The 23,537-nt window shown below is 43.1% G+C and overlaps 1 protein-coding gene across 1 annotated transcript in view; it reads right to left on the reverse strand.

Moving 5' to 3' along the window:
- The window catches only part of LOC142017806 (uncharacterized), a 232,334-nt gene extending 209,139 nt beyond the window's left edge, over positions 1 to 23,195 (reverse strand). Inside the window, exon 1 of the mRNA XM_075003079.1 lies at positions 22,797 to 23,195. Coding sequence (XP_074859180.1) covers positions 22,797 to 22,857 — 61 coding nt within the window. The 5' untranslated portion in view covers positions 22,858 to 23,195. The remainder of the gene's footprint in view (positions 1 to 22,796) is intronic.
- Positions 23,196 to 23,537: the final 342 nt, after the last annotated feature.

Raw genomic sequence — 23,537 nt, forward strand, 5'->3', positions numbered from 1 at the left:
ATATGGCCAATTGGCAGAGGCCTGGGAAGATGTTTCACTTACTCTGAAGCACATTTGAGCCACAGTAAGTTAAGACATAAACTTAATGCCCAAGTTACAGCTTGCAGTTTCCAGTGCTGTTAAAAGGACAAAATGAAGGGCTTCACAAGGTAAAAGGCCAGTGATTTTGCTGATGAGTTCATGGGAAAGGCTGAGATCCTGTAGCCCCACAGACTGGGGTCCCTACAGTTTTCCATCCTCTCTCCTTTGTAGGGAGCATGGGGTGGTAGGACTCTGAGTGAAGTGAGTAAAGTCACTCAGAGTTCTGGTAAAATGGGGAAGCCCTTTAAACCCCACACGGCAACTACTTAATGCTTGGTATGGTGGTATATGGGAGATGGGCAGATAGTGCCTGTTACCTGAATTTAAGTTTAGGCCTACTGCATAAAATCCATTTATCAATCACTCAGTCCTCATTTTGCTGTCATGTTCAGATCCATGACGATATGCTACATTTTTCACATAAAAGCCTGATCCTGATGATGTCTAGCCCATTCGCTGGACTACGAGGGTTCAGATAAGCATCCAAGTTTGGATAATATCTTAACTGAACTGATCTCAGAATCTTCTGAGGTTCCACAGTCTCAGGCTTCAATACATAATCACAATGAGCACTTGACCAGAGTGCGCCAGCTATTCACAGCTTTCCCAGCTTTCGTTGGTTTAGGTCAGTCCCTCAATGTCACTTAAACAACGTTTTGGTGTTATATTTTAATTTTAAAAGGATTATCAGGAAAATCTACCCTTTCCGATAATTCTCTTTGAAAATTGGCAAGAGTTTTAAAAGGATCTACTAATATCCTCACCAAGACTGATAAAATACCTAGAAGAAAATATATAATACAGATGAAATTTTAAAAAAAAAATGGTGGCGGTAAGAAAAATACAAAGATTTTCAATCTGAAACTACAACAGCCATGGTAAATTACTTGGAATGCAGTGCAATGTGTTGAAATACCATAAATTATTGTGAGATTTTCTTTGTGTTAGCAGTAAGTTCTGTGTAGTTTATTGACAAGACAGACATTTATTTTTCTTTTTATGAGACTAACAATTACATACTATTGAACTTTTGAATGCTCTTTGATTGCAACACTTGCAACAAAAATAAAATAAAATCTTATTCTTTTATGCAAACTTCAGCACCAGATAGTATTCTCCCCAGGAAAGACTGAATAGATCTATCACTTCTGTCAAGGCCACTTCTTCAGCTACTCTTTACTAACCTATGTATGGCACTAGTAAGCTAGGGCAGCAAGTCATTTTGCTAATATTATAGGTGAAAGTCCTGGTGGAAACAAGATTAAAGATGAAACATAACAAATGCATTGCTGGCTTCATATGCACAGGTTTTCAAACATAAAAATCTGACAAAGCTCAAGAAGCAGAACAGAAGGGAACACAGTTCTCATATGCTGCTGTTCTGAATGCTCTTGAAGTACATTAGACAATTAGGTAACTCGATTCATCCAAACCAGGTGTGAGGTTGTGTTTTAACCCCTAGTGTGGAATGTGATGTTATGTGCCTCTCTAATTTACAATGCTATTCTGAGGTCTAAAGCAAGGATTTCTGTGCCAAACAACATACCTTCTGCACAAATGATCAGGTACATTCCAGTGGTACCCCTTTGAAAGCTATATCAAAATCTCTGCAGTGTCAGGGAGGAAAGTACCTCATTCTCTTTGCATTAGTCACCCTGCAAGAGATTAATCTTAACGAGCTTTCTTCTACAGGCTTGGCTGGCACACCCCGGATTTGCATTACATACCTGCAATTTCTCAACATTTGGCCCAGTACATTTAAACGCAGATAGTGATCATCTTTCCAGAAACTATTAACTACCACTTTACTGTAATAAGTTACTGAGTTTAAAAAAAAGGAGGCCAAGCAGAGGGTGCTTTCTGGACCTTGACAAGAAGCTGACACGCAGCTATGTTGGGTAAAAACATATGTGCATGTGCACACATACAAAACACACAGGAAACTGGTATATAACAAGGCAAGGGCAGCGCACTGTAAAAATATTCCCCTTATTTCATCTTCCCTTCATTATCTTCCCCGTTACACTGATTTCAGGAAAGCACTGGCATACATTTGATGTCACTAGATTGTTTGCAGACCTTATGACCGAGTCGCTAGCTTCCTCCCAGCTGCTTCCTGCCCTATCAGTATGCAAACAGCCTTCTCTCTTCAACCTCCACAAAGCCTCACCAGCAAAGACTAGAAGTCCCAATTCATACAGAAACCATAAGCCCTACAACTGATTATTGTAATAATTGTTTTTAATTGCTTTGCTTTACCAAAAAGACTTAAATCCCAATTCCAGGTGCTCAGGCAATTTTTACTAAAAAACAGGGGTGAAAGTAAGTGCTGGAATTTACTAGAACACCAGGTTCTGGGCAAGGCAGGGGTTAGGGGGAGCAATGGTTCTCGGAAGGCATGGGGCCTTAGGCGGAAGGAGTGGGACTAGGGGACCAGACGCCCCCAGCCAGTCCTTAATGGCCGGCACTGCATCAGCGGGCAGGAGCCCTAGGCCCTTTTAAATCACTGGTCCTGGAGGTAGTTCCCCCTTTCGCTCTCTCCTGTCACTCACCTGTTGGCAGCCCTGCTGGTAGGGTGCAGAAGCACTGACAAAATCCTACCAGTGGGGTCACTGATGGGAGGCGGACTAGGGACAGAAATAGTAAAAATACTGCTGTGGCAGCCGTTTAACATAGGCCGCATATGGCCTACACCAGCCCACTCTCACCTCTACTAAAAATAATCACACTGAATTCTCATGGCCTGATCCCCATTAAACCCCAAGCCACCATGACTAAAATCTCCCCCTTTGAAAACACCGCTACCCCAACTGGCCCATCCCATCAGAGGGAAATAAATAGGCAATGCACTGAGCCCTTGACAACTCTGGACTCTCCCAAGCCCAGGGGCAAAAGAGAAATTTCCAGATTCAAGGGCAGTTCTCTGACAATGCCCTATCACAAGCCTTCCTGCTGCATATGCTTCTGGATTTTATGTGGTGTCTGATATGGTGTCTTGTCTTGTCTTTTGACCAGAATGCCCAATCAAAAAGGAACCCTGATGGCACTGGTTATCTTGGCTTCACACGACTGCCAGAAATAGCTGCCAGGTCCCTAAGTCCCATAGGTGCAGCAAGGCTCTGTGCACTACCTACTTACCAGAAAGTGCAGCCTCTGCAGCTCCCATTAGTCATGGTTCCCAGCCCACGGAAGTTGCAGAGCCATCACTCGAGACTGGGACCAGCACATGGCTCCCATTTCCCAGGAATTGCAACCAATGGGAACTGTGAAGGTGGTAGACAGCACCTCATGCATATGGAGCTATCCTGTGCCTAGGGGCTGCATGGACCTGACAGGCCCTTCCTGAGAGCTGCAGTAAGTACTGTTGGGACACTCGCAACCCCAAACCTCTGCCCTAACCCCATGTAAACTCTTTCCCCGAACCCGCACCCCTCACCTCCCCAAACTCTTGTCTCAGCCCTGAGACCCCTCCTGCTCCTCAGCCTCTCATCCCCGGCCCCATTCAAAAGCTAACGCTCCCAGCTGAAGATCTAATCCTTCTGCAGCACCTCAACCCCCTGCCCAAGCCTGGTGAAAGTGAGTGGGGGTTGGGGGAGAGTGAGTGGGGCAAATGGGGTCAGAGAATGAGAGAAGGGGGAAGGACAGGAGGCTTGGCAATGGATTTTGTAAAGAGCAAGTTTACAGTCAGATTGCCTTCCACAAGTCAAAAGGTCAACATTGACATCTTCCTCACCTTTCACTGCTGACAAGGAGGAGGCTGGGTTTAAGAGTTTGGGTTTTGATATGAAGGTGTGAAAGGGAGGGTGATTTTACAGGAAATCATGCTGAAGAGATGGGTTTTACATTTAGCTCTCTAGGTGGACCTTCGCTGAGCACTCTTGTCTGATAATGCCCTGTTACAAAGCCCTAGACCAGTTAAATGGGTCATTTGCTGCACCTCAGCTGATTCAATCATTGTGGAATCACACATGGAGGGGCAGCCAAGACCAAACTACTTACAGTGTAAGATTAACACACACTGCGCACTTCCCTCACAAGCAAAATGGATGCCATCGCAGACCACAGTGCAATGCACAACACAGTGCAAATGCAGTCAGCCCTGTTGCGCACTAGTTGATATTTGTGAGTAATGTCAGGGTGTAGTTCAGGAATGAGCATAAAATTAGCACATGATGACACAATATAGAGGACAATCCCGATTAACAATGAATAAAGTGTCAGACTTTTATATTTTCTTGTTACAGTAACCACTGTCACTCCCTAAAGGACTGATTTGACAGTCTATATGCACAGTTCTAGCTGCCTTACGCATTCCTAAGATACTTACGTATGTGTCCTCCTCAGTTTTCCCTGAGTGTGGGCTACAGAGTGGGCCATGAGTTAACAAGTAAGAACATACACAAGGGCCAACAGGAAGTTCTCTCACAGTTAAGGTCAGCACCTGGGAACCAGGCTGGTGCACCCTCAGGGTTGCCAGTTTTATGTGGACATATTCCTAGAGGTTTAACTCACTTGGCAATCTTTTGTTAAAGATTAATCTTTAATTCTTGGAGACACTAAGACAGTCCTGGACAGCTGGAAACTCTAGGGGCACACAGAGCAGATAGGGTCCTAGATACCAGTGGTGGACAGCACGTCTCATTGAAGCTTAAAGCTCAAATAGCAGCCTCCTTCCCCTGCTCACAGAGGCTAAAAGGAGAAACAATTTATTTTCCTGAGGGTCAAACTGCACCACCTGCAGCTTCATGGCATCATCACTGGAGCCAAGGGTAAGAGCAATCCAGCCAGAGCCACACCCTGCTCTCCCTGGCCCCCATCACGGGCACAGACACCAGCAGAGAGCATGAAAATCCCAGAATCACCACTCCCTCCTACTTTCACAGGCTCTAGGCACATAAGGCCTGGCTGGAAACTGACACTATTTACTGCTGGACACTTCAGACCCTCTCCACTTGGGCTAAGAAGACCACACCAGTTCCACACAGAGTCAGTCAGAATCTCTCTTCTGTCACTTCCTATGGGCAACTGCGGATGGAGAAACATTGGCAGTTCTCTGTTCTTGAAGCCCTCACCTTAAAAACAAAAACAAAACAAAAACCAAAAACACACCACCACCACTTCTCAACTATAACATACAAAATGGGTGAGACTGCAAATGTGTATCTGTGTTATGGTTGCCTGCTAATGAGGGTATAAGGAAGTAACATGTTTGCACCAAAGGCATTTCGCTAGGATCCTATGTTTTAGCTAACTGTACTTGACTTACTCGACTTAAACCCTTGTATTTCAGGGTGGAGCATAGGTCATATGCATGTCTCCTCCACTTCACCCTGACTCCGGACAAAACTTCTATCTGACCCCAGGAGTACTAAATATTTATGAGATTCAATAACAAAATTAGGACCAGTTGGGATCAATATTAGTAAAAAGTACTGTATCATATGGCATACAAAAGTCTGGAATGTGGGTGTAAGATTATTGGGGTGTGAGTGTAAGTATACAGAGCACATCTAAATTGTACTCTTTCATATTCAGATGCCGGAGATAAAACAAGATACCTTCTACTGTTTTACATCTATTTGCTTCCAAATCAAATTCACATTACTGTACATGCACAATTTTCTTTAAGACAGTGAAAATATTTAGAATGGTGGCCACTAGGACCATTTTAGAGCTTAGTTCTCCCCCACAAGGGAATAACCTACAAAAGGGAAGAAGAAACTGGCCAAGTTTCTTAAAAAATATACTTCCATTTGGGACAGTGTTTGAAAAACAATGATCTAACCCCCCCAGACATGCAGATATGAAGGGATCCACAAGAATCACAGTAGATACACAGCCATCTAAATGGAGACCCTGCTCATCTCCACTAGATACAATTGACCTTACCTTTGTATACCTATAGTCAGTGGATTCACACTGCAAACTCCTCATCAACCTCAGCTGCTTGTGGGACCTCCTAAAAGAGGTGTTTCCACATTAGCAAATGACAAGAATGGGTTCATTTCTAGGGTTTTTACCATTGGATTTGGGAGGAAGAATCCAGAAGAGCCCAGCCCCTTTCCTACCCCTTCTAACTGCACAGAGGTAAACTTCTGCAGATCCACTACTGAGGTGCTGCTGGAGTACTGGGTGAAAGCGAAGATTGTATGTCCAAAGACACAAACTGTCCTCATCCTGAAGGCCCCAGGGGAATATGATGCCAGTAAGGGGGAGGTCCATGGTTTCCATTTAATGCACTACAATACATTATTTTATTTCATTGCAACAGTGTAGCAGATGCATAATCACTGGAAAACTGCTAACTGTATCTTATTGGTACAAAACAGCAGAAATGTAGCACTTTAAAAGACTAACAAAAAATGCTACATTTCCACTGTTTTGTTTTGTTGGAGTACAGACGAACCAGGCTACCTCTCGGTTAATATTTTATTCATGTTAAGATTACTCAATTCTCCTCTAATGCCTTGGATCACTACCGTACCTTTCTGCATAGAATCATCCCTTAGTGCCTTCCATTCATTGCTCTGAACAGACTTCTTTTGGCAGGTAGGCTTTTGGGATCGTTCCTAACTTATTACAAAGAACAAATCAGATCTTCTTATTACTCCTCATTTCTCTCTCTTTTTTAAAAGACATGGAGAAAAACAAAAAACTGCACAGCCCAGCTAATTTGCACTGGAACTGCCCATCAGATCTAAACCACAATGAGAAATGAAAAAGCAGGAGGAGCCCATTATGAAAATTGTCTGCCCAAATGCCATTTTTATCTTGTTTCACTGGCAGCTGAACTGTTTTGATCTTTCACTTTCTATTAAAAATACAGTGGGAGTATTAAACACTCTAGACCCACTTTTGCCCCCCTGTAAGTGAATTTACTGTTGAATTAACCACTCTTCATATTCAATCCTCTGTTATCCATGGGACAGGTACAAATTTGTGCTACTTTGGAGTAAGTGTCCCCAAACTGTCCCAGAAGCGGGCCTAAAATGCTAACAGCGTGGCCATCTCTTCGGGAGATGGGATAGTTCGGTTTCCATGTCAGTTCGGTCCAGTCGGAATTGGACTGACACTACCAACTCACTTTGTATAGGACACCAAACCAAATAGCCTTCTGATGGGGAAAAAATAAAAGTTCAGTGACAAACTAAAATGGAATGAATTTGAAATTGTGACTTTTTTAACCAGCAGCCTCTTGAATTGTCCAGTTCCCCTGATTTATTCTGGTAGAAAATTAAAGTTTAAGATATTCCATTTGCTAGAGAGCAGTACTGAGAGGTGCAGTTACTGGGTCACAACCAACAGGAAAACAGGACTAGACTTCAAAGCAGCACCAGCTATGAAAACAACAAGTGCCACTTACAGGACTTTGGCAGCCTATTTAGGCAAAAACCTATAGCAGGGGACAGCAACCCCCAGCACATGTGGCAAGAGTGGCACATGGCTGATTTTCTTCAGCACATGAGGTGGGAACTCATATCTGTGCCCCCCCTCCCCCATGTAGCTGGGAGCTTGTTCAAACCCAGGCTACCTGTGGATTAACAAAAGACCAGCTAATGCCACTGACCACCACCTAAATGGTAAAGCTCTGCATATTAATTAATTAATTAATTAATTAATGAAGCTGTGGTAAGTAGGACTGTTAGGCTATGTATAGAGGTGGTGGATTCTCCATCCTTGGAGGTTTTTAAGTCCTAGCTTGACAAGGTCCTGGCTGGGATGACTTAGATGGGGTTGATCCTGCTTGAAGCAGGGGGCTAGACTAGAAGACCTCCTGAGGTCCCCTCAAGCCCTATGATTCTATGATGTCTACATGGGGGCGGCACTATTTTGGAATACAGCTGTATCCCTAAATAGCTGCCTCCATCAAAGAAATGCACCTGTTGCCTCGAAACAGTTTTCGAGGTAACATGAGTGCTATTCCAGTATCCCTGTACACCTCATTGGAGGAGGAATACAGGGATGCCTCGAAGTAGCACATGCCCTCTTCCCCAACCTTCTTCATCCTGCCTGCTGTTTATAAATCAAGACTAATTTAGTAGTTTCAGAACAAACTTTATCTTTTTACATTTTACGTAAAAACATTTAAAAACATTTTAAAATCGTCAGCGTTCAGTCTACAAAATGATTTTGGAAACATATGACTGGCCTTAATCATACTCAGACAATGTGTGTGTGTGTTGTCTCCAGACTTGGGCTTAACACAACCCATGGAGGCATGTTCTAGTGGCCAATAATGCACACCCTGCGGTATCTTATTGCTTAAAAAGCAAGAAACGCAGCAGCATACAAAGTTACCTATATCACCATTGTAAAGGGGCTGAATATGAGCTGATAATAGATATTGGTCACATAGTCACGGTAGAGCGGATTAATCACTACGTAAATCATTCATTTATGGTACCATAGAGTTACGTAATACTGTACATATGGTAAGGGGCCCTACTGGGGAAAAAACTTTCTTCTACACCTAGCTTAGTCATTCAAGAGCTTTGTTTTAAATACTTTCTTAGTTACTGAAATAGCCTAGCCCATAGTGTAAGCTTTCAGCCTTCAGAAACCTGCCTCTGACTATGATTTCTTTTTCCCCCGGCCCGACTCTTCTTCCAGCCCGGAATATACCGCTTTCGTCATCAGTCAACATGGCGAAGCAGGTGTTTTTGAAAGTCTGCTTTTAGCAGGGCTCAAGAAGTCAGTTCGCGGATTCAGCTCCTTGAATGCTGGCAGCTAGGAAGACAGCCTGGCTATGGAAATAGCACCCACCTCAGGCTGTGGCAGAGAAAGCCCTTGAATGTGGTTCTCTGAGCACCCCTAAGATTTACCCTCAAAGCAAACAGCCCTAGAGACAGGCTAGTCTGTATTGTACCAGTACAAGGAAGTCTAAAGAAAGAAAGGCAAGAATTAGGCTATGTCCAGCAGGGCCAACAGCCACGTCAGGCTCCTGGGTAAAGCAAGGGAGGGGAGCAGAGCCAGGCCCCTGGAAGGCGTGGGGCTTCAGGCAGAAGGGGCAGGGCTGGGACAGCCCGCCCTTGCTGCCGCCACAACCATGCTGTCTCCCCACCAACCAGCCCCCAGAGCTGCCTGGAGCACACTGTGTAGTGCTTCAGCAGCAATCTAAAGGTCCCAGAGCTTTCGTGGAGTAGCAGGAAAGGCAGGTGAAAGCTCTGAGCCTTTGTGTGTTGCTGGGCCCCAGGGCTACTACCCCACCCCCATTGGTGGGCCTGCCTTTGTCTACACTTGCAGAGTTTTCCAACTCTCAGGTTCACCCATGATAGTAAACTGAAGGGGGCAAAAAAAACACTGGTTTGTGTATTCACTTCCACAGGCATCGAAGAGTGGTTACGTTTGAAGCACTTCAATCACTGAGGAGAGTAATGCCCTGAGGGCAGCTATCCTGCAGTGCAGATCTCTGCATTTTGACAATCGCTCTTGTGGGAAGGGGTGAAGAGTGATTGCAGGGGTATTATGGGTCCCTGCATAGCTCCTTCTCCCCACACACTGATCAGCTCCAGTAGCTCAGCATTGGTCCAAGCAGGGGACTGCTCATTGCATATAGCAGACATCATCATCATCAAGCTTGGGCTCAGCTCCCATTGGTGTCCAATGGCTCCCTCAGTAATTCCTTCCATCCTTCCCCCTCCAGTGCAGAGTGGCTTAGTTTCTGTAGACAAGCTGTGCACCAATCTCCCCAGTCTCTGTGGGGTCTGCCTATCCTCTTCGAGCTGTTCATTATACCAAATACCAGGGTCTTGACTTTTCACTCAGTTCATTCTGCAGACATGCGTGAGTAGCTGTAGCTTCCATTGTATAACCTCCTGCAGTAGGCTCTCCTTAGCTGCGTCTACATGTGCACGCTACTTCAAAGTAGCGGCACCAACTTCGAAATAGCGCCCGTCGCGTCTACACGCGTCGGGCGCTATTTAGAAGTTAACTTCGACGTTAGGCGGCGAGACGTTGAAGTCGCTAACCTCATGAGGAGATAGGAATAGCACCCTACTTCGACGTTCAACGTCGAAGTAGGGACCGTGTAGACGATCCGTGTCCCGCAACGTCGAAATTGCTGGGTCCTCCATGGCGGCCATCAGCTGGGGGGTTGAGAGATGCTCTCTCTCCAGCCCCTGCGGGGCTCTATGGTCACCGTGGGCAGCAGCCCTTAGCCCAGGGCTTCTGGCTGCTTCTGCGGCAGCTGGGGATCTATGCTGCAGGCACAGGGTCTGCAACCAGTTGTCAGCTCTGTGTATCTTGTGTTGTTTAGTGCAACTGTGTCTGGGAGGGGCCCTTTAAGGGAGCGGCTTGCTGTTGAGTCCGCCCTGTGACCCTGTCTGCAGCTGTGCCTGGCATCCCTATTTCGATGTGTGCTACTTTGACGTGTAGACGTTCCCTCGCTGCGCCTATTTCGATGTTGGGCTGAGCAACGTCGAAGTTGAACATCGACGTTGCTGGTCCTGGAGGACGTGTAGACGTTATTCATTGAAATAGACTATTTCGATGTTGGCTGCACGTGTAGACGTAGCCCTTCAGCGGTATCTTCCTATAAAGATAGTCTCCGACGTACAAACGGGTTACATTCTGAACACCTGGTCGTAACTCGGAAATGCCCTTATACTGTAATCCCTTGAACTACGCAAGGGTTGAATTTCATGTAAGTCGGGGGGTGGGGGGCTTGGGTTGAGGCCCTGGGAGGGGCAGGGGGTTAAGCCTAGGGTGAGTTGGGGTGGTGGGAGGGTGCAGCTGAGCTGGAGCTTGCAGGGAGTTGGACCTGGGCAATAGGGGGTTGGCGTGGGGTTGAGCCTGGCCAGGGGGTTGAAGCTGGAGCCTCATGTGCTGGGGAGTGTGAGCGGGGGCTGTGGGGGTTAGGTAGGCGAGGGGGTAGAGCCTCATCCACCTGCAGCGGCTGAGAGCCCAGCATGTGCTGGAGAGGTCAGCTGAGGACAGAGGGAGTTGAGCTAGGCGGAGAGGGGATTGAACAGGGGTGAACCAGGGTGGGGGTGGGTTGAGCTGGCAGGGGGATAGAGCCCCTGCGTGCGCTGGTGGCGGCTGACAGCCAGAACCCCAAGCACGGGGGCGGGTGGTGAGCTGGGACCATGGGAGGGAGGGGTTGAGCCAGGCAGGCGGTTGAATAGTGGGTGTACTGGGGTAGGGTGCTTGAGCAGGGGCAGGGGGGCAGGTTGGAGTCCCACACGTGCTGAGCCAGCTGCACAGGGGGTGTGTGATCTGGGACCACACAGGGGGTGAGAGGAGCCCCAGGCATGCAGCTGGAGCCCCCCGCTGGGACAGGTGAGCTGGGGTGTGTAGGGAGGTGAGCTGGAGCGTGGTTATAAGTATAAATGTTTATAAGTCAATGGCCATGTCTACACTAGCCCCAAACTTCAAAATGGCCACGTAAATGGCCATTTCGAAGTTTACTAATGAAGCGCTGAAATACATATTCAAGTGCCTCATTAGCATGCGGGCAGCCGCGGCACTTTGAAATTGACACGGCTCTCTGCCGCACGGCTCATCCAGACGGGGCTCCTTTTTGAAAGGACCCCGCCTACTTCGAAGTCCCCTTATTCCTATGAGCAGACGGGAATAAGGGGACTTCGAAGTAGGCGGGGTCCTTTCGAAAAGGAGCCCCATCTGGATGAGCCACACGGCAGCGAGCCGAGTCAATTTCGAAGTGCCGCGGCCGCCCGCATGCTAATGAGGCGCTGAATATATATTTCAGTGCTTCATTAGTAAAACTTCAAAATGGCCACTTACATGGCCATTTCGAAGTTTGGGGCTAGCGTAGACATAGCCAATGTGTTTGTAAGTCAGGGACTGCCTGCATAATTCGTTATCGGTGACTTTCCGCATCCATTCTATTCTCAGGATCTTTCTGTAACAAGTCCTCTCAAACCCCAAATATCCTTCTCTTTGAGTCTTTCATTATCACCCATGTTTCACATTCGTACAACAGGCTGCTGAATACACATTTTCAAGACACTCCGCTTCATTCCTAACTGAATTGCTTTGCTTTTCCAGATCTTATCCATTGCCTTCAAACTCACTCTTGCTTTCGTTATTCTAGTTGCTATTTTCTTCTTACAATCTAGATCATACATCATGTTTCTCCCCAGATGTGAACTTCTCTATGTTCTCTAGTTTGATTCTGTCTACACTGATCTTCCTTCCTATTGCCTTACCTCCAAACACCATTGTCTTCATGTTATCAATGTTCATCATCTGTCTGTACCACTTCCCTTTCTCATTTAGCACCAGTACCATTCTGACTAGCTTCTCTTCATGTTCCTCGGTAACTACACCATCTGCAACCCTCAAGTTGCTGATTCTCACCCCAGGACCCAATATCCCTTTTACCTCTTCGCTGATCTCGTCCATCACTCTCTTTAGGCGCAAGATGAAGATACTTGGCAATATCAGATCTCCTTGTTTCGTACCTCTACTCATGCTAAACCAACTTCCCAATTCTCTGCATTTTCTCACCGCTGCCTCCGTATTGTCATTGATAGCCTTCAACCACCATATCAGTCTACTATCCACTCTGTACGACTCCAACACTGCCCAAGTCACTTTCTGATCTATACTGTCAAATGCCTTCTGGAAAGAAAAAAAAAAAAAATAAAATAAAAATCAATGAAGCAGTTGTAGATGTTCTTGTTCTTTCGTCGAGCTTTCCGTGCAATCAATTTTAGTACCAATATCTGCTGTACGGTACTTCTATCTTTCCTGAATCCTGCTTGCTCATCCATTAGATGTTCTATCTGCAATCTCAGTCTCTCCGTCAGTATCATCATCAGCACCTTGCCTAGGAGACTTGTTAAAGGCAATCATTCTGTAGTTCTTGCACTCCAACGCACTTCCTGGCTGGGATAATTTAGATAGAATTGATCCTACTTTAGGCAGGTGGCTGGACTAGATGACCTCCTGAGGTCCCTTCCAGTCCTAGAATTTTATGATTCTATGGCCCTGTCTACACTAGCCCCAAACTTCGAAATGGCCATGTAAGTGGCCATTTCAAAGTTTACTAATGGAAGCACTGAAATACATATTCAGCGCCTCATTAGCATGCGGGCAGCTGCGGCACTTCGAAATTGACTCAGCTCACCGCCGCACGGCTCGTCCCAACGGGGCTCCTTTTCGAAAGGACCCCGCCTGCTTCGAAGTCCCCTTATTCCCATCTGCTCATACATGGCCATTTCGAAGTTTGGGGCTAGTGTAGACATGGCCTATGATTCCTTTCTTGTGTATTGTCACTAGCACGGATCTTGTCCATTCCTTGGGTGCCTTCCCTTCTTTCCACACTATATTACGTAATTGGTGTATTTCCTGAATCCTACTTTCTCTGCCATATTTGATCATCTCTCCCAGGATCTTCTTTCCAGGGCTCTTGTTCTCTGGTCCTTTCACTGCTCTTTCTACTTCCTCCTTCAAAATATCAGTCTTGCTCTCGATGCTCAGTGGTAATATCTTTCAGTTCTTCGGTCAGTCCCTCTGAGACACTCAGGTCCAACTGTACTTTGTATAGATCGGTGCAATATCTTGTCCATCGCTGCACAACCTTTGCCTTGTTCATGAGCACCTCATCATACTTCTCTTTGATTGCCATCTGTTTTGACTGTCTTTTCCTATTAATATTACTCATCATTTTATTCACCTCCCTGGCCTTACACTCACCATAATACCTCTCTACATTTTCACACTGGTCCTCTAACCATTTTTCTTTACCCATTCTGGCCGCTTTTCTTACCTCATTGCATTTCACTTTATGATCCTGTTCTGCCCTCTTGGAAACATCCATTCCAATCTTCAACACTCTCTTCTCTTGGACCAAATTCAGCGTCTCCTGCATAATCCCCTTCTTATTGATCTTCTCTTCTTCCAGAACCATCTACTCAATTGCCTCTTCTGTTACCATGGCTATCCCTTTGCCTCTCTTATCTAGGTGTTTCAGTGCCTGCATTCTGCATGCTCTCTTCGAATGCTGCTCTATACACATTCCCTACTTCTTCCTCGCCTAGCCTCACCATATCTCTCCATTTCTTGAACAGACATTGTGACTTGGTCAAAGGAGAAGTGAATACTTACCTTGCACCAGTGCAGCTGGCCAGAGTGGCCACCTGTGCACTGTGGGACAGCCTCCAGAGGTTAAAAGCTTTGCAAAAAGAAAGACCATGTCTTCACTTGCACATGACTGTAAAAACATCACCAATAAGAGCTGTACACCTATTGTAGAGATGGTTTTCTTCTTCTGGTGAAACTTCTGATTTTCATCACAATAAGTCATCAGCAAATAAAGGCACTCCTATGGTTTTTGCATGAAAAAGGGACTTTTTTTGCACCATAAACAACAAGCATAGACCTGCTCCAAAGAAGGAGATAGTCAAGGTAAATGAGTAGAAGAAAAAAGGTAAATAAAATCATCTCTATTTTTGATGGACACCCAACCATTATGATTTAGAAAACAATGCATAGAAAATATGCCTATATTTCTTTTGTTGCATCACAAGACACGTGGCCAAAGTTTTCAAAAATGAAAACAGAAAGTTAAAGGGAAACACCTAACTTCCAAGAATCCCCTCTCAAAATCTGGCCTCATGCATATCAAGGTCAAGGCTGGAGACAAGAGGGGTGTAAGTGGCAGAGATGAAGCACATGGTACTGTGGAGATTCTGGGCAATGCGGTGTCCTATAATCAGGCCTGCTAAGCTGTCTAAATCATGCCAGATGCTGTGCCTCAGCCTAGAGCTGGGAAGTCATAAAAGCAATTCAAAGATGCCATAGCCCCTACTCCCTGCCCCGATGACAGGTTTTGTTCTGTGTCTCCTAGTATGTGTCCACAGCACAGGACTCTTTTGTAAGCATGTAGTGTATATGCATTACCCCGTCTCCCCGCCCCAGGTATAAACAGCAGTTCAGACAGGGCAGCAGGGACGTCTTGAAGACACATGTGAAGGCTGTGGAGCACATACCTTCTGTGTTCTCCATCAGACCAAGCCATGTCTATGCATCTACACAACTCGTTTTAATGCAGTGTCCCATTGCTTACCGCTGTTGGAAACGTTCAACTCTGCAGGGAAAGACTCAAGCTGTGGGGTAAAAGGTTTTCAGCTCCCAGCTGCTAGAGCCCTTCCCCACCTCAGGGAAACGCTTCTCCAGCAGGGAAACTCCCTCCACCAGAGCAAGAAATGTCTCCAGCAGCAGAAGAATGTCAGGGTGACAGGGAAGTCACCAGTGGCATTGCTGAACCTTTTTCCCATTGCCTCCTCCCCAACAGAGCTCTTCCTCCTCCCAGTGAAAGGCCTTGGCAGTGGGAGCAGATGAAGCTTTCCCCTACTTTTCTCCCCTCTGTCAGAGCCTTTCAGTGATACATATAACTACACTACCCACTGTGAAAACACTATGTTTTTCATTCTGGCATGTAGCTACCTATAAAATATACCAGTGTTCCGCAAATGGCTCAAGGAACACTGGTGTTACAGAAACAACTCATAGGTGTGTCATGAGCATTTGGAAAAATACACAGATGGTATATATTAAAACAAGATACAGTGTTACTTCTTCATTGCTACGATACCTGATTAAATTATTTCATGTTGGGTTTGTTGTATATGTTGTTGTTCCATTGTTTTTGTTTTGTTTAAGAAAGTTCTCATAGGTGTTCCACAAAAAATATTGGTTGGTGTTCCATGGTCTCAAAAAGGATAAGAAACACTGAACTACATACTGCCCACAGTGGTGTAGAATGTAGACGTAACCTTAAATGTGAAGCTCAATGTTTCACCCTGGGTTTCTAAATGTATACTGAGACAACTAAAACAAGTTGCCATTTTTTTAAGTGTAATAGATACCTAATAGCTTTAACACAGGAATTCATTACCTGTGAATAAATCTAACCGAAATTTCTGAAGAAATTTTTGCTGATGTTCAAAAATAACTTTTTAAAAAGAAACAAAAATTATTCTTCATAAAAAATTTTCAGTTGAGGTGTTATAATTCTCATATGTGAAACATTTTGATAAAATGTATCATTAACATTTTTAATTTTAAAAAATCCCTGGGGACTCCTTCATCTCAGGTTCTTTTTGTTTTGAAAAATCTGGGTTCCATTTTGAATGCATCAGCATGAAACAATTTTGAAATTTTAAAGTTTTTTTGAAAATATGTCTGCATTTTTCAATCAGCTCTACTTGGAGTGAGTAAAGCAACCATCTCAAAGTCATTCCAATAATGTATTTTTACTACAATACAATTTCATGTATTTCTTATATCTTTTGTAAAAGATATTGCAAATGTATAAACCAATTTATCAGACATGATACACCTTTCAAATAGTAGATCCCATCCATGTTCATCACATTTATAATAGTCTCTTTGATATGATGCATTTATAAAATTAAATACTAAACTATAAAGAAAACAAAAAGCTATGTCCATACATAATTAACTTCAAAAATGCCTGGTTCAAGTGTTTCTGGAGACCTCCCCCCATGATTCTGTCTGCAGTACCATGCAAGAAACCTGAACTTAATTCTCTGGGTAATCTGACTTTGCATTTTGAGTTGAACAAAGAAAGATGTCACTGTATGATATGCACTCAGCCTCTGGGAGAAGGCAGCATGTGGTCCAAAGATAACCATGGAGCAAACTAGAAGCTCTTGACAAGCAGTGAAGCAAGTCACAAATTAGATTTCTGGGAGAATTTAAGGTTGGTGCAACATGTTTCTGAGGAACGAGAAGGAAGGCAGCTTGATTATAAAGGACCATTAACAAAATTAAATCACTTAATATCATTTTTTTCATAAATGGGTGGATTTTTTTAAGTTTAAAAAAATAACATGATCTAATTCAAGATTCCATTTGTTAAAGTGTAAGTGGCCATCTAGAGCTTCAAAGTTGCACATGAAACATCATGGTAACAACCTGAATACAACTCAAAGCCTGGTACTCCAAAAAGTGCAAGCCTCATCCACATGAGCAAACTGAGAATCTTCTTTAGCTAATGTAGCCAGTGTACACAGTTGAGATCTACTGATTCTGCAGAGGGGCCAACTTTCATATAATCAGTCCATTAATTACTAAAACATTCTGAAGTGTTTTCATCATCAATACAGAGACACAAATAAATGAAGAAAGGAGAACTCTTTCTAAAGCCACTAAAATACAGGCATATTCCTCAGACTGAAAGACAAGAAGATTAGAACAATCATGCTAAACAAATGGAAAGAATTATATAGGATTTAACATTTCTCTACATACATTGGGTACGTTTATGACAGCGCTCACTTCTCACGGTCTGCCTCTGAAAATAAGGAAAGCTTTCCTGCCAATAAAAAGAGATTTTTCTTTGACAGAAATACTGTTCAGACTGATTGATTTAAAAGTGCTGAACTCATATTCAGTCTGAAATCCAAGAACCACCAGCTGGGCTGGGATTCAAAATTACAAGGATGGAGTGAGTTTTTGAGTCGTTATGCATTAAGCACCAGAGGCAATTGCTTTTCTCACCTATCCCACAAAGGAATGCAGAAGAGAAACATTTAAGAATTAAGAAAAGAAATCTTAGGACTATTGAGTTATTGCATATCATACTGCTAGCGGCAGAATCACAGTTTGTATTAGAAGGAAACTTCTCTGAAGAATTTAAATAAATCTTTCTTAACAGTGTGTCACTTAGAAGTGAGGGAGGACAAAATAAATAAGATAAATCTATTTATATTGATCAGTTCAACAAAGCTCTCTTCAAGTGTCTGAAGTTTACTCATCATAGCAGGGCCCAAAACAGGCTCCCATTTCACCGAACTTCAGCATTTCCACAGAGTTAAGGAAAATATTCTGAGCAGACCTGGCACTCAAGAGGACTCTACTGCTCCTTACTAAGGTGACCTTTTTAATGTCATAAGTGAATGGATTTTTAAGATCCGGTATACTTATGGCTGCTTAAGTTCTGTTTACTTGTGCCATTTCTCTAAGATTGAAGAATGACAAACAATCCTAGTTACACTTTTGTTTGTAGTCAGTTTCACTTTCACAAGCAGTGCTTGAAGTTTTATAGCAAGAACGCATTTGTTTAAAAGCAGCACCTATCATTGGAACTGAAAAACCCCAACCATTTCAATCTGCCTAAGGTCTTACAGAAGTTTTCATAGCACACTTACATCTTAGGTCAAATTTAAGTTGACATAGTGTCTCATTAGCACATATTCAACAGGTTTACACAAATGAATTTTGCCCATCATGTTAGCTCAACCATTTGGATTAATTTGCAAATTATGAAGTTTAATTGGAGATTGTCAGTATTTTTTTTTTTTTTTTTTTTTTTTTATAAATCATGTGTATATTTTCCTTCGATGCTTGCTTTTCCATTGCAATGTAAAAGAGAATGAAATCTTGTTTGTAAATATTTTTAAAATATAAATTAAAAGCAAAAAGGAAAAAAACAAGTTACACTGTATTACCTGAATAATTGTCTCAACAAAGGCTTATTATTTTCCAATCTTTTTCTGGTAAGTTACAGAGCACGGCCAATTCCAGAGCACGCATTTTATCAAGTCATACATAGTAAACTCTGAACAAAGAGTAATCAGAAAAGTACTGTACTTTGTAACCTGTACAATATGCATAAAATATATTAATGAATAAATTAATGTTCCCTGATGGATGAGCAGCCCCTCAAAATAGCTCACAAATTCTTTTCCCACTCTCAAGTCCACAGGTAGCCTGAACAGCCACAGTCAGACACGGCTCCCAAATGTGCAGCTGCCAAAAGACCTTGGGTCTCATTCTCCACTCTGTGGTCATTTATACTTGTGCAAAGTGAGTGTGATATGCACACAAATGTTACTTTTCAGCACTGGATATTTATGCACTTTGCATGAGTGTAAATATACACCATAGTCAACTGGCAAATAAACATCTACTCCTTCTCTGGTTCTTTTTTCACTGTATATAATCCCCACCTACTTTGATCTGCACACTATTTGTTAATGTCCATTGTTTCTAATGTATAAGGTATTCAGAAGCTCAGGGTCGACACAATTAATATTCCAGAAATGGGAGAGTTTTGGTACATCTTCTAAAGGCAACTGTCCCATCTTTGTTACTTGTTCCTCAACACTTCTGTCAGAGTCCTCAGATTTCCCAATAAAACGATACCATACAAATTTTTCTAATCTGTGGTTATCAGAACATTGTCAACCTCATTTCCCATAATGTACATAAGGCAGTTTACTTGGTGCTCATTATTCTTATTGACAATTCCAGATGCCGCACAAACTGCTCAAAGCAGCCTACTGATATTAGCCATGCCAATTTATCAACAAAGTGTTTGGGGGCAGATATAGTCAATATCAGCCTCACTGCTCTAGAAAAGTACCATCCGTTCTGTCACCAGCTCTGTTAGTGTTTTTCCCCTGACTCTTTTCCATTTTGTTTCACTGGGATCTGGACCACCTTGCTGAAGCTGTTCCGTTTTTGAGCTGCAGCCCAGATTCACTGTAAAGCCACATCTTAATGGAGTTTTCTTTCCTCTGCTGAGCATGTTTGCCTGAGTTTAATTTATAAACAGGGGTCAGCAACCTTTCCGACGTGGAATGCCAAAACCGAACCTTTTGACCTTTATGTATGGTCCAACTGCCATTGGTGCATTTTAAAGTCACTAATCATCCTACTTACAACAGCTTCATTAGTAAATAAATAGAGATGCAGAGCTTTACCATTTAGCTGGGAGAATTAGCTGGTCTTTTGTTAATTCACAGGCAGCTTGGCTTTGAGCAACCACCTCAGTGCATGGGGCAGAAGGGGTGGGGCTGAGCTCCCACCTCACGTGCCAATGAAAATTGGCTTGTGTGCCATTCTTGGCACCTCTGCCGGGGATCGCTGACCCCTGATTGAAGTACACCTGAACACTTCTCAGCATAGGATTGTCATTTTGTCAGGAATATTAAGATATTTGTTTTTGGTTGTTTAATATGGATCTCATGGTATCCTTATTTCTGCCTTCAACCTCTTGAAGTTTTGCCCTTCCACAAAATGGCAGCCATCTCCCATAACTGGCAGTAGAAATGAAGCCATGGCTGTTCTTCAGCAAAGTGGTGTGTGTGTCTTCTTGACTATTGCAAGTGAGAATGAGGCTGCCCTCCATAAAGATGGCCACGACTTTTCATTGCTTCCAGTGGGGCTGACACTAAATTGCCATCAGAGAAGATGGCACACCTTAGTTATCAAGAAGCAGTGGCCAGGTAAAGGACAGGAGAATATGAAAGTGTTGGGAATGAGACTGAGGATGCAGAAAGCAAGGGGATATTTAGAAAACCAGACAGGAAATGGAGTCTGGAATGTAGGGAACAGGAAGCAGGTTGAGAAGATCCAGGGGAAAGTGCCATGGTAGAGAAAGAATGTGATAGGGAGGGAGAGGAGAACTGCAAGTGAATGAGAAGGACAAATGAATACAGGGGAGAGGTAGGTAGAGGACTCTAGAGAGCAGGAGTCGGCAGCTGCCTGTCTTGTTTAGGTAACAAGGAGGATAGCAGGAGCAGGTCCCATGAAGTAGGAAAGGACACGTGCAGTCGCAACCAAGTAGCAAAGACCAGGGTTGAACTAAAGAGCCTGAAATGATCGGAAAACAAAATCAAAGAGAATTAGACAAAAAACAAAAAAAGTCATTATTTTAAAACCAACTTCATTTTTTTTTAAAAAGATCTGAACATGTGGGGTTGGCAATATTGTACCACGTATAGTGTACCCACCTCAGCCTTGTGACACAGGTTACTGTACTGGATACTGTGGGAGGTAGCTCTGGCTCTAAATCATCTACCGTTTCTTCTCTATCAGTCCAGTTCTCTATTGGCATTACAAAGCCTTTTCTCGTTATAAATATATAAGAGCAGAGATCAAGCTTATATTGTGTCCACAGGGCATAGTCTACATTACACTAAACACAGCAGCAGTGGACAGAAGTATTAAGCCTTTGTGGAGACAATTAATGCAAATGCTTCAGCATGGAAGTAGTATCTGCAAAAAATTTACTATTGGTCAAGAAGTAAAATGGCTTAAAGAACAGCCAATTCATCCTGGAAGGGAGCTGGGTGGATTTTTACTCGCACTGTAAACCTGGTTCGTTCTTTACCCCATTTGCCTCCCCACTGTCACATTTCACCTCTGTTCAAAAGCATGAGCTGGAGCTTTCATCCATGATATTTAGTTTAACGATAACTAATGATGGAGGTATCTAAAAAGCAGGTGCGGCCAACTGTTTTCTCCTTTCCCTTTGTGCCCTCTCACCACCCTGCCAAGATTGCTCTTGAATGGCAACACAACCCAACTCAATGGTATCTGCATTTTTAAAATTAAGTGTGTATAAGCCAGGTTAGTATTTCCTATTTTGACAGCAATACAACCCTCAAAATTTTTATTTTAAGATCCAAGCAAAAAAATTATTGTCAATCTGTATCTATTACCTATTTAACTCGTCTCTAGAGTTTTGACTCATGTCCTGTGACCTCAGACAGCTGCTGCAGATATTAATTATAGAAATATACACATTGTGGGCCAATTTCCATGCTGTGCAACCTCACTAGAGTCGATGGGGTTGCATGAGATGACCTGATCATCACCAAACCAGAGAATTTGCTGAACCCCAGGATGTCAATACTGTCTCACAGCATTGGCAATGCTTTTCACTGCTTACCAGACTATTAGAAAACATTTAGGCATAAATTAGAGGTAAATAACACCACAAAACACTGACAGGTGGCTGTAAACAAACTTTATCAAGCCACAGGAAACTTGGCCACACCCAGGATAAGCAGACACCCAGCTAACTAAAATTGGACATTTCTGGACAACAGAGTGCCAGACTTGAATGGTTCAACCTGTACGGGCAATACCAGATCCTAAGCCTTTCCTTTGCTCTATGATTTTAAATCTATAAAACACTGAATTTTTTTAGTTCCTGTTATATTTTTAAAAATCAAAATATTAGTCAAGGCACATTTTAAAAAAGATACAGGCCAGGTTTTTGGCAGGTATAAGCCAGCATTGCTCCGTTACACACATTTGTATAAGCTGAAAGCCTAGCCCTCCATCGCAGAACATTAAGCTACCATAGGTTCATATCCTGATATATTTACTAACGCTGGAAGATCAAAAAATGGAGCTTTATTTAAGTGTTTCTCCCCATTTTCTCCCCACTTCCTTTCATTTTTTGGACAATGCTGCTGCCAACAACCAAGGAGTATTCTCAGCAGACAGGAACCTAGAACCTCCTCGTGCCTTCACGCATCCTAACCCTGGGTAAATTTTCCATAACAGCTTAAGTTCCCCTTTGAAGCCAAAAAAAAAAAAATCACATTAAAATGTGCACTCTCTTTCTTATACCTTTACCTTGCAGAACTCGGGCTTTTGGCACACTCACGGTATCTTATACCCAGACACAGCGCTGTCTCTTTGGAGGCCTGACCCAAAACATCACACCTTTGCTAAATCTAGGAACTGATAATACATTTGTACTGAATAAGCACTTTAGACAAACTTTTTTTATAACCACCCCTTTCTTCAATATGCTGTTTTTGGTAATAATATTAAAAGGAAAAATCTCAATCTTGAAACAGCAGGCATTGGAATTGTAAAAGCTTCATTCTGTTTCCTTTTTACCTGCCCTCATCTGGTAAAAATACAGGCTATGGTAGATACAGTAAGGTAGTCTTTAGCTTAATTATGAAGAACATAGTTACCTGCATGGAAAATACGGGTTGATTCAGGATAGGTTTTTAAAGATTCATAACTATTGTCCATTGTCTAGTTCTTTCACTGTTTGAAAAGTGTCTTTGGATAAAGCCTTTTTCCCCTCACATATATGTTCCTGCAAATTGATCTGACGTTCTTCTCCTTATTGTTTTTCCTTCCAGATTCTACCATAGCAGCCTGGGCATTAGTCCAAAATCTACAAATGAAAACTTCTTCATGCAGCACAATGTCAGCACCACGGATCAGCCACTAAAATACGGTCCCTCTGTTCTGAATCCAGACTTTAAAAAAACACCATAACAACAGTCTGCTTCCTTCGACTGAAAAATACAGCAGAGGTGTTTGTTTGTGCAGGAAGTTGAAGCATCTCGGACCAATGAGCTTTCACTGTGGGCTTGGCCCCAGGCAGAGAAGAGCCTCACTGGAAACAGGAACTGAAAGTACGTTTAGTTAAGCCGGCTTTCCCTCTAACCAATCTAGCTGTCTAAGTAAATGCCTGACCTTTTGTATAAGGTTCAGTCAGAGACATCTGTGGCAGTTTGATAAGATACAGTACACTAATTTATTGGCTATTTTAAAAAAGCAAAGGAAGTTTTATTATGGATTACTATGCTTTCCTGAATTTTTTTATATAATTAAAAACATCTGAAAGACATTTCAGTATATCACAAACAAGAGGAAATCCAAAGCATGTGACTTCTAAGAAAGTGATGCAACTGAAAGTCTGT

Source organism: Carettochelys insculpta, chromosome 9, assembly GCF_033958435.1.
Source record: "Carettochelys insculpta isolate YL-2023 chromosome 9, ASM3395843v1, whole genome shotgun sequence".
NCBI lineage: Eukaryota > Metazoa > Chordata > Testudines > Carettochelyidae > Carettochelys > Carettochelys insculpta.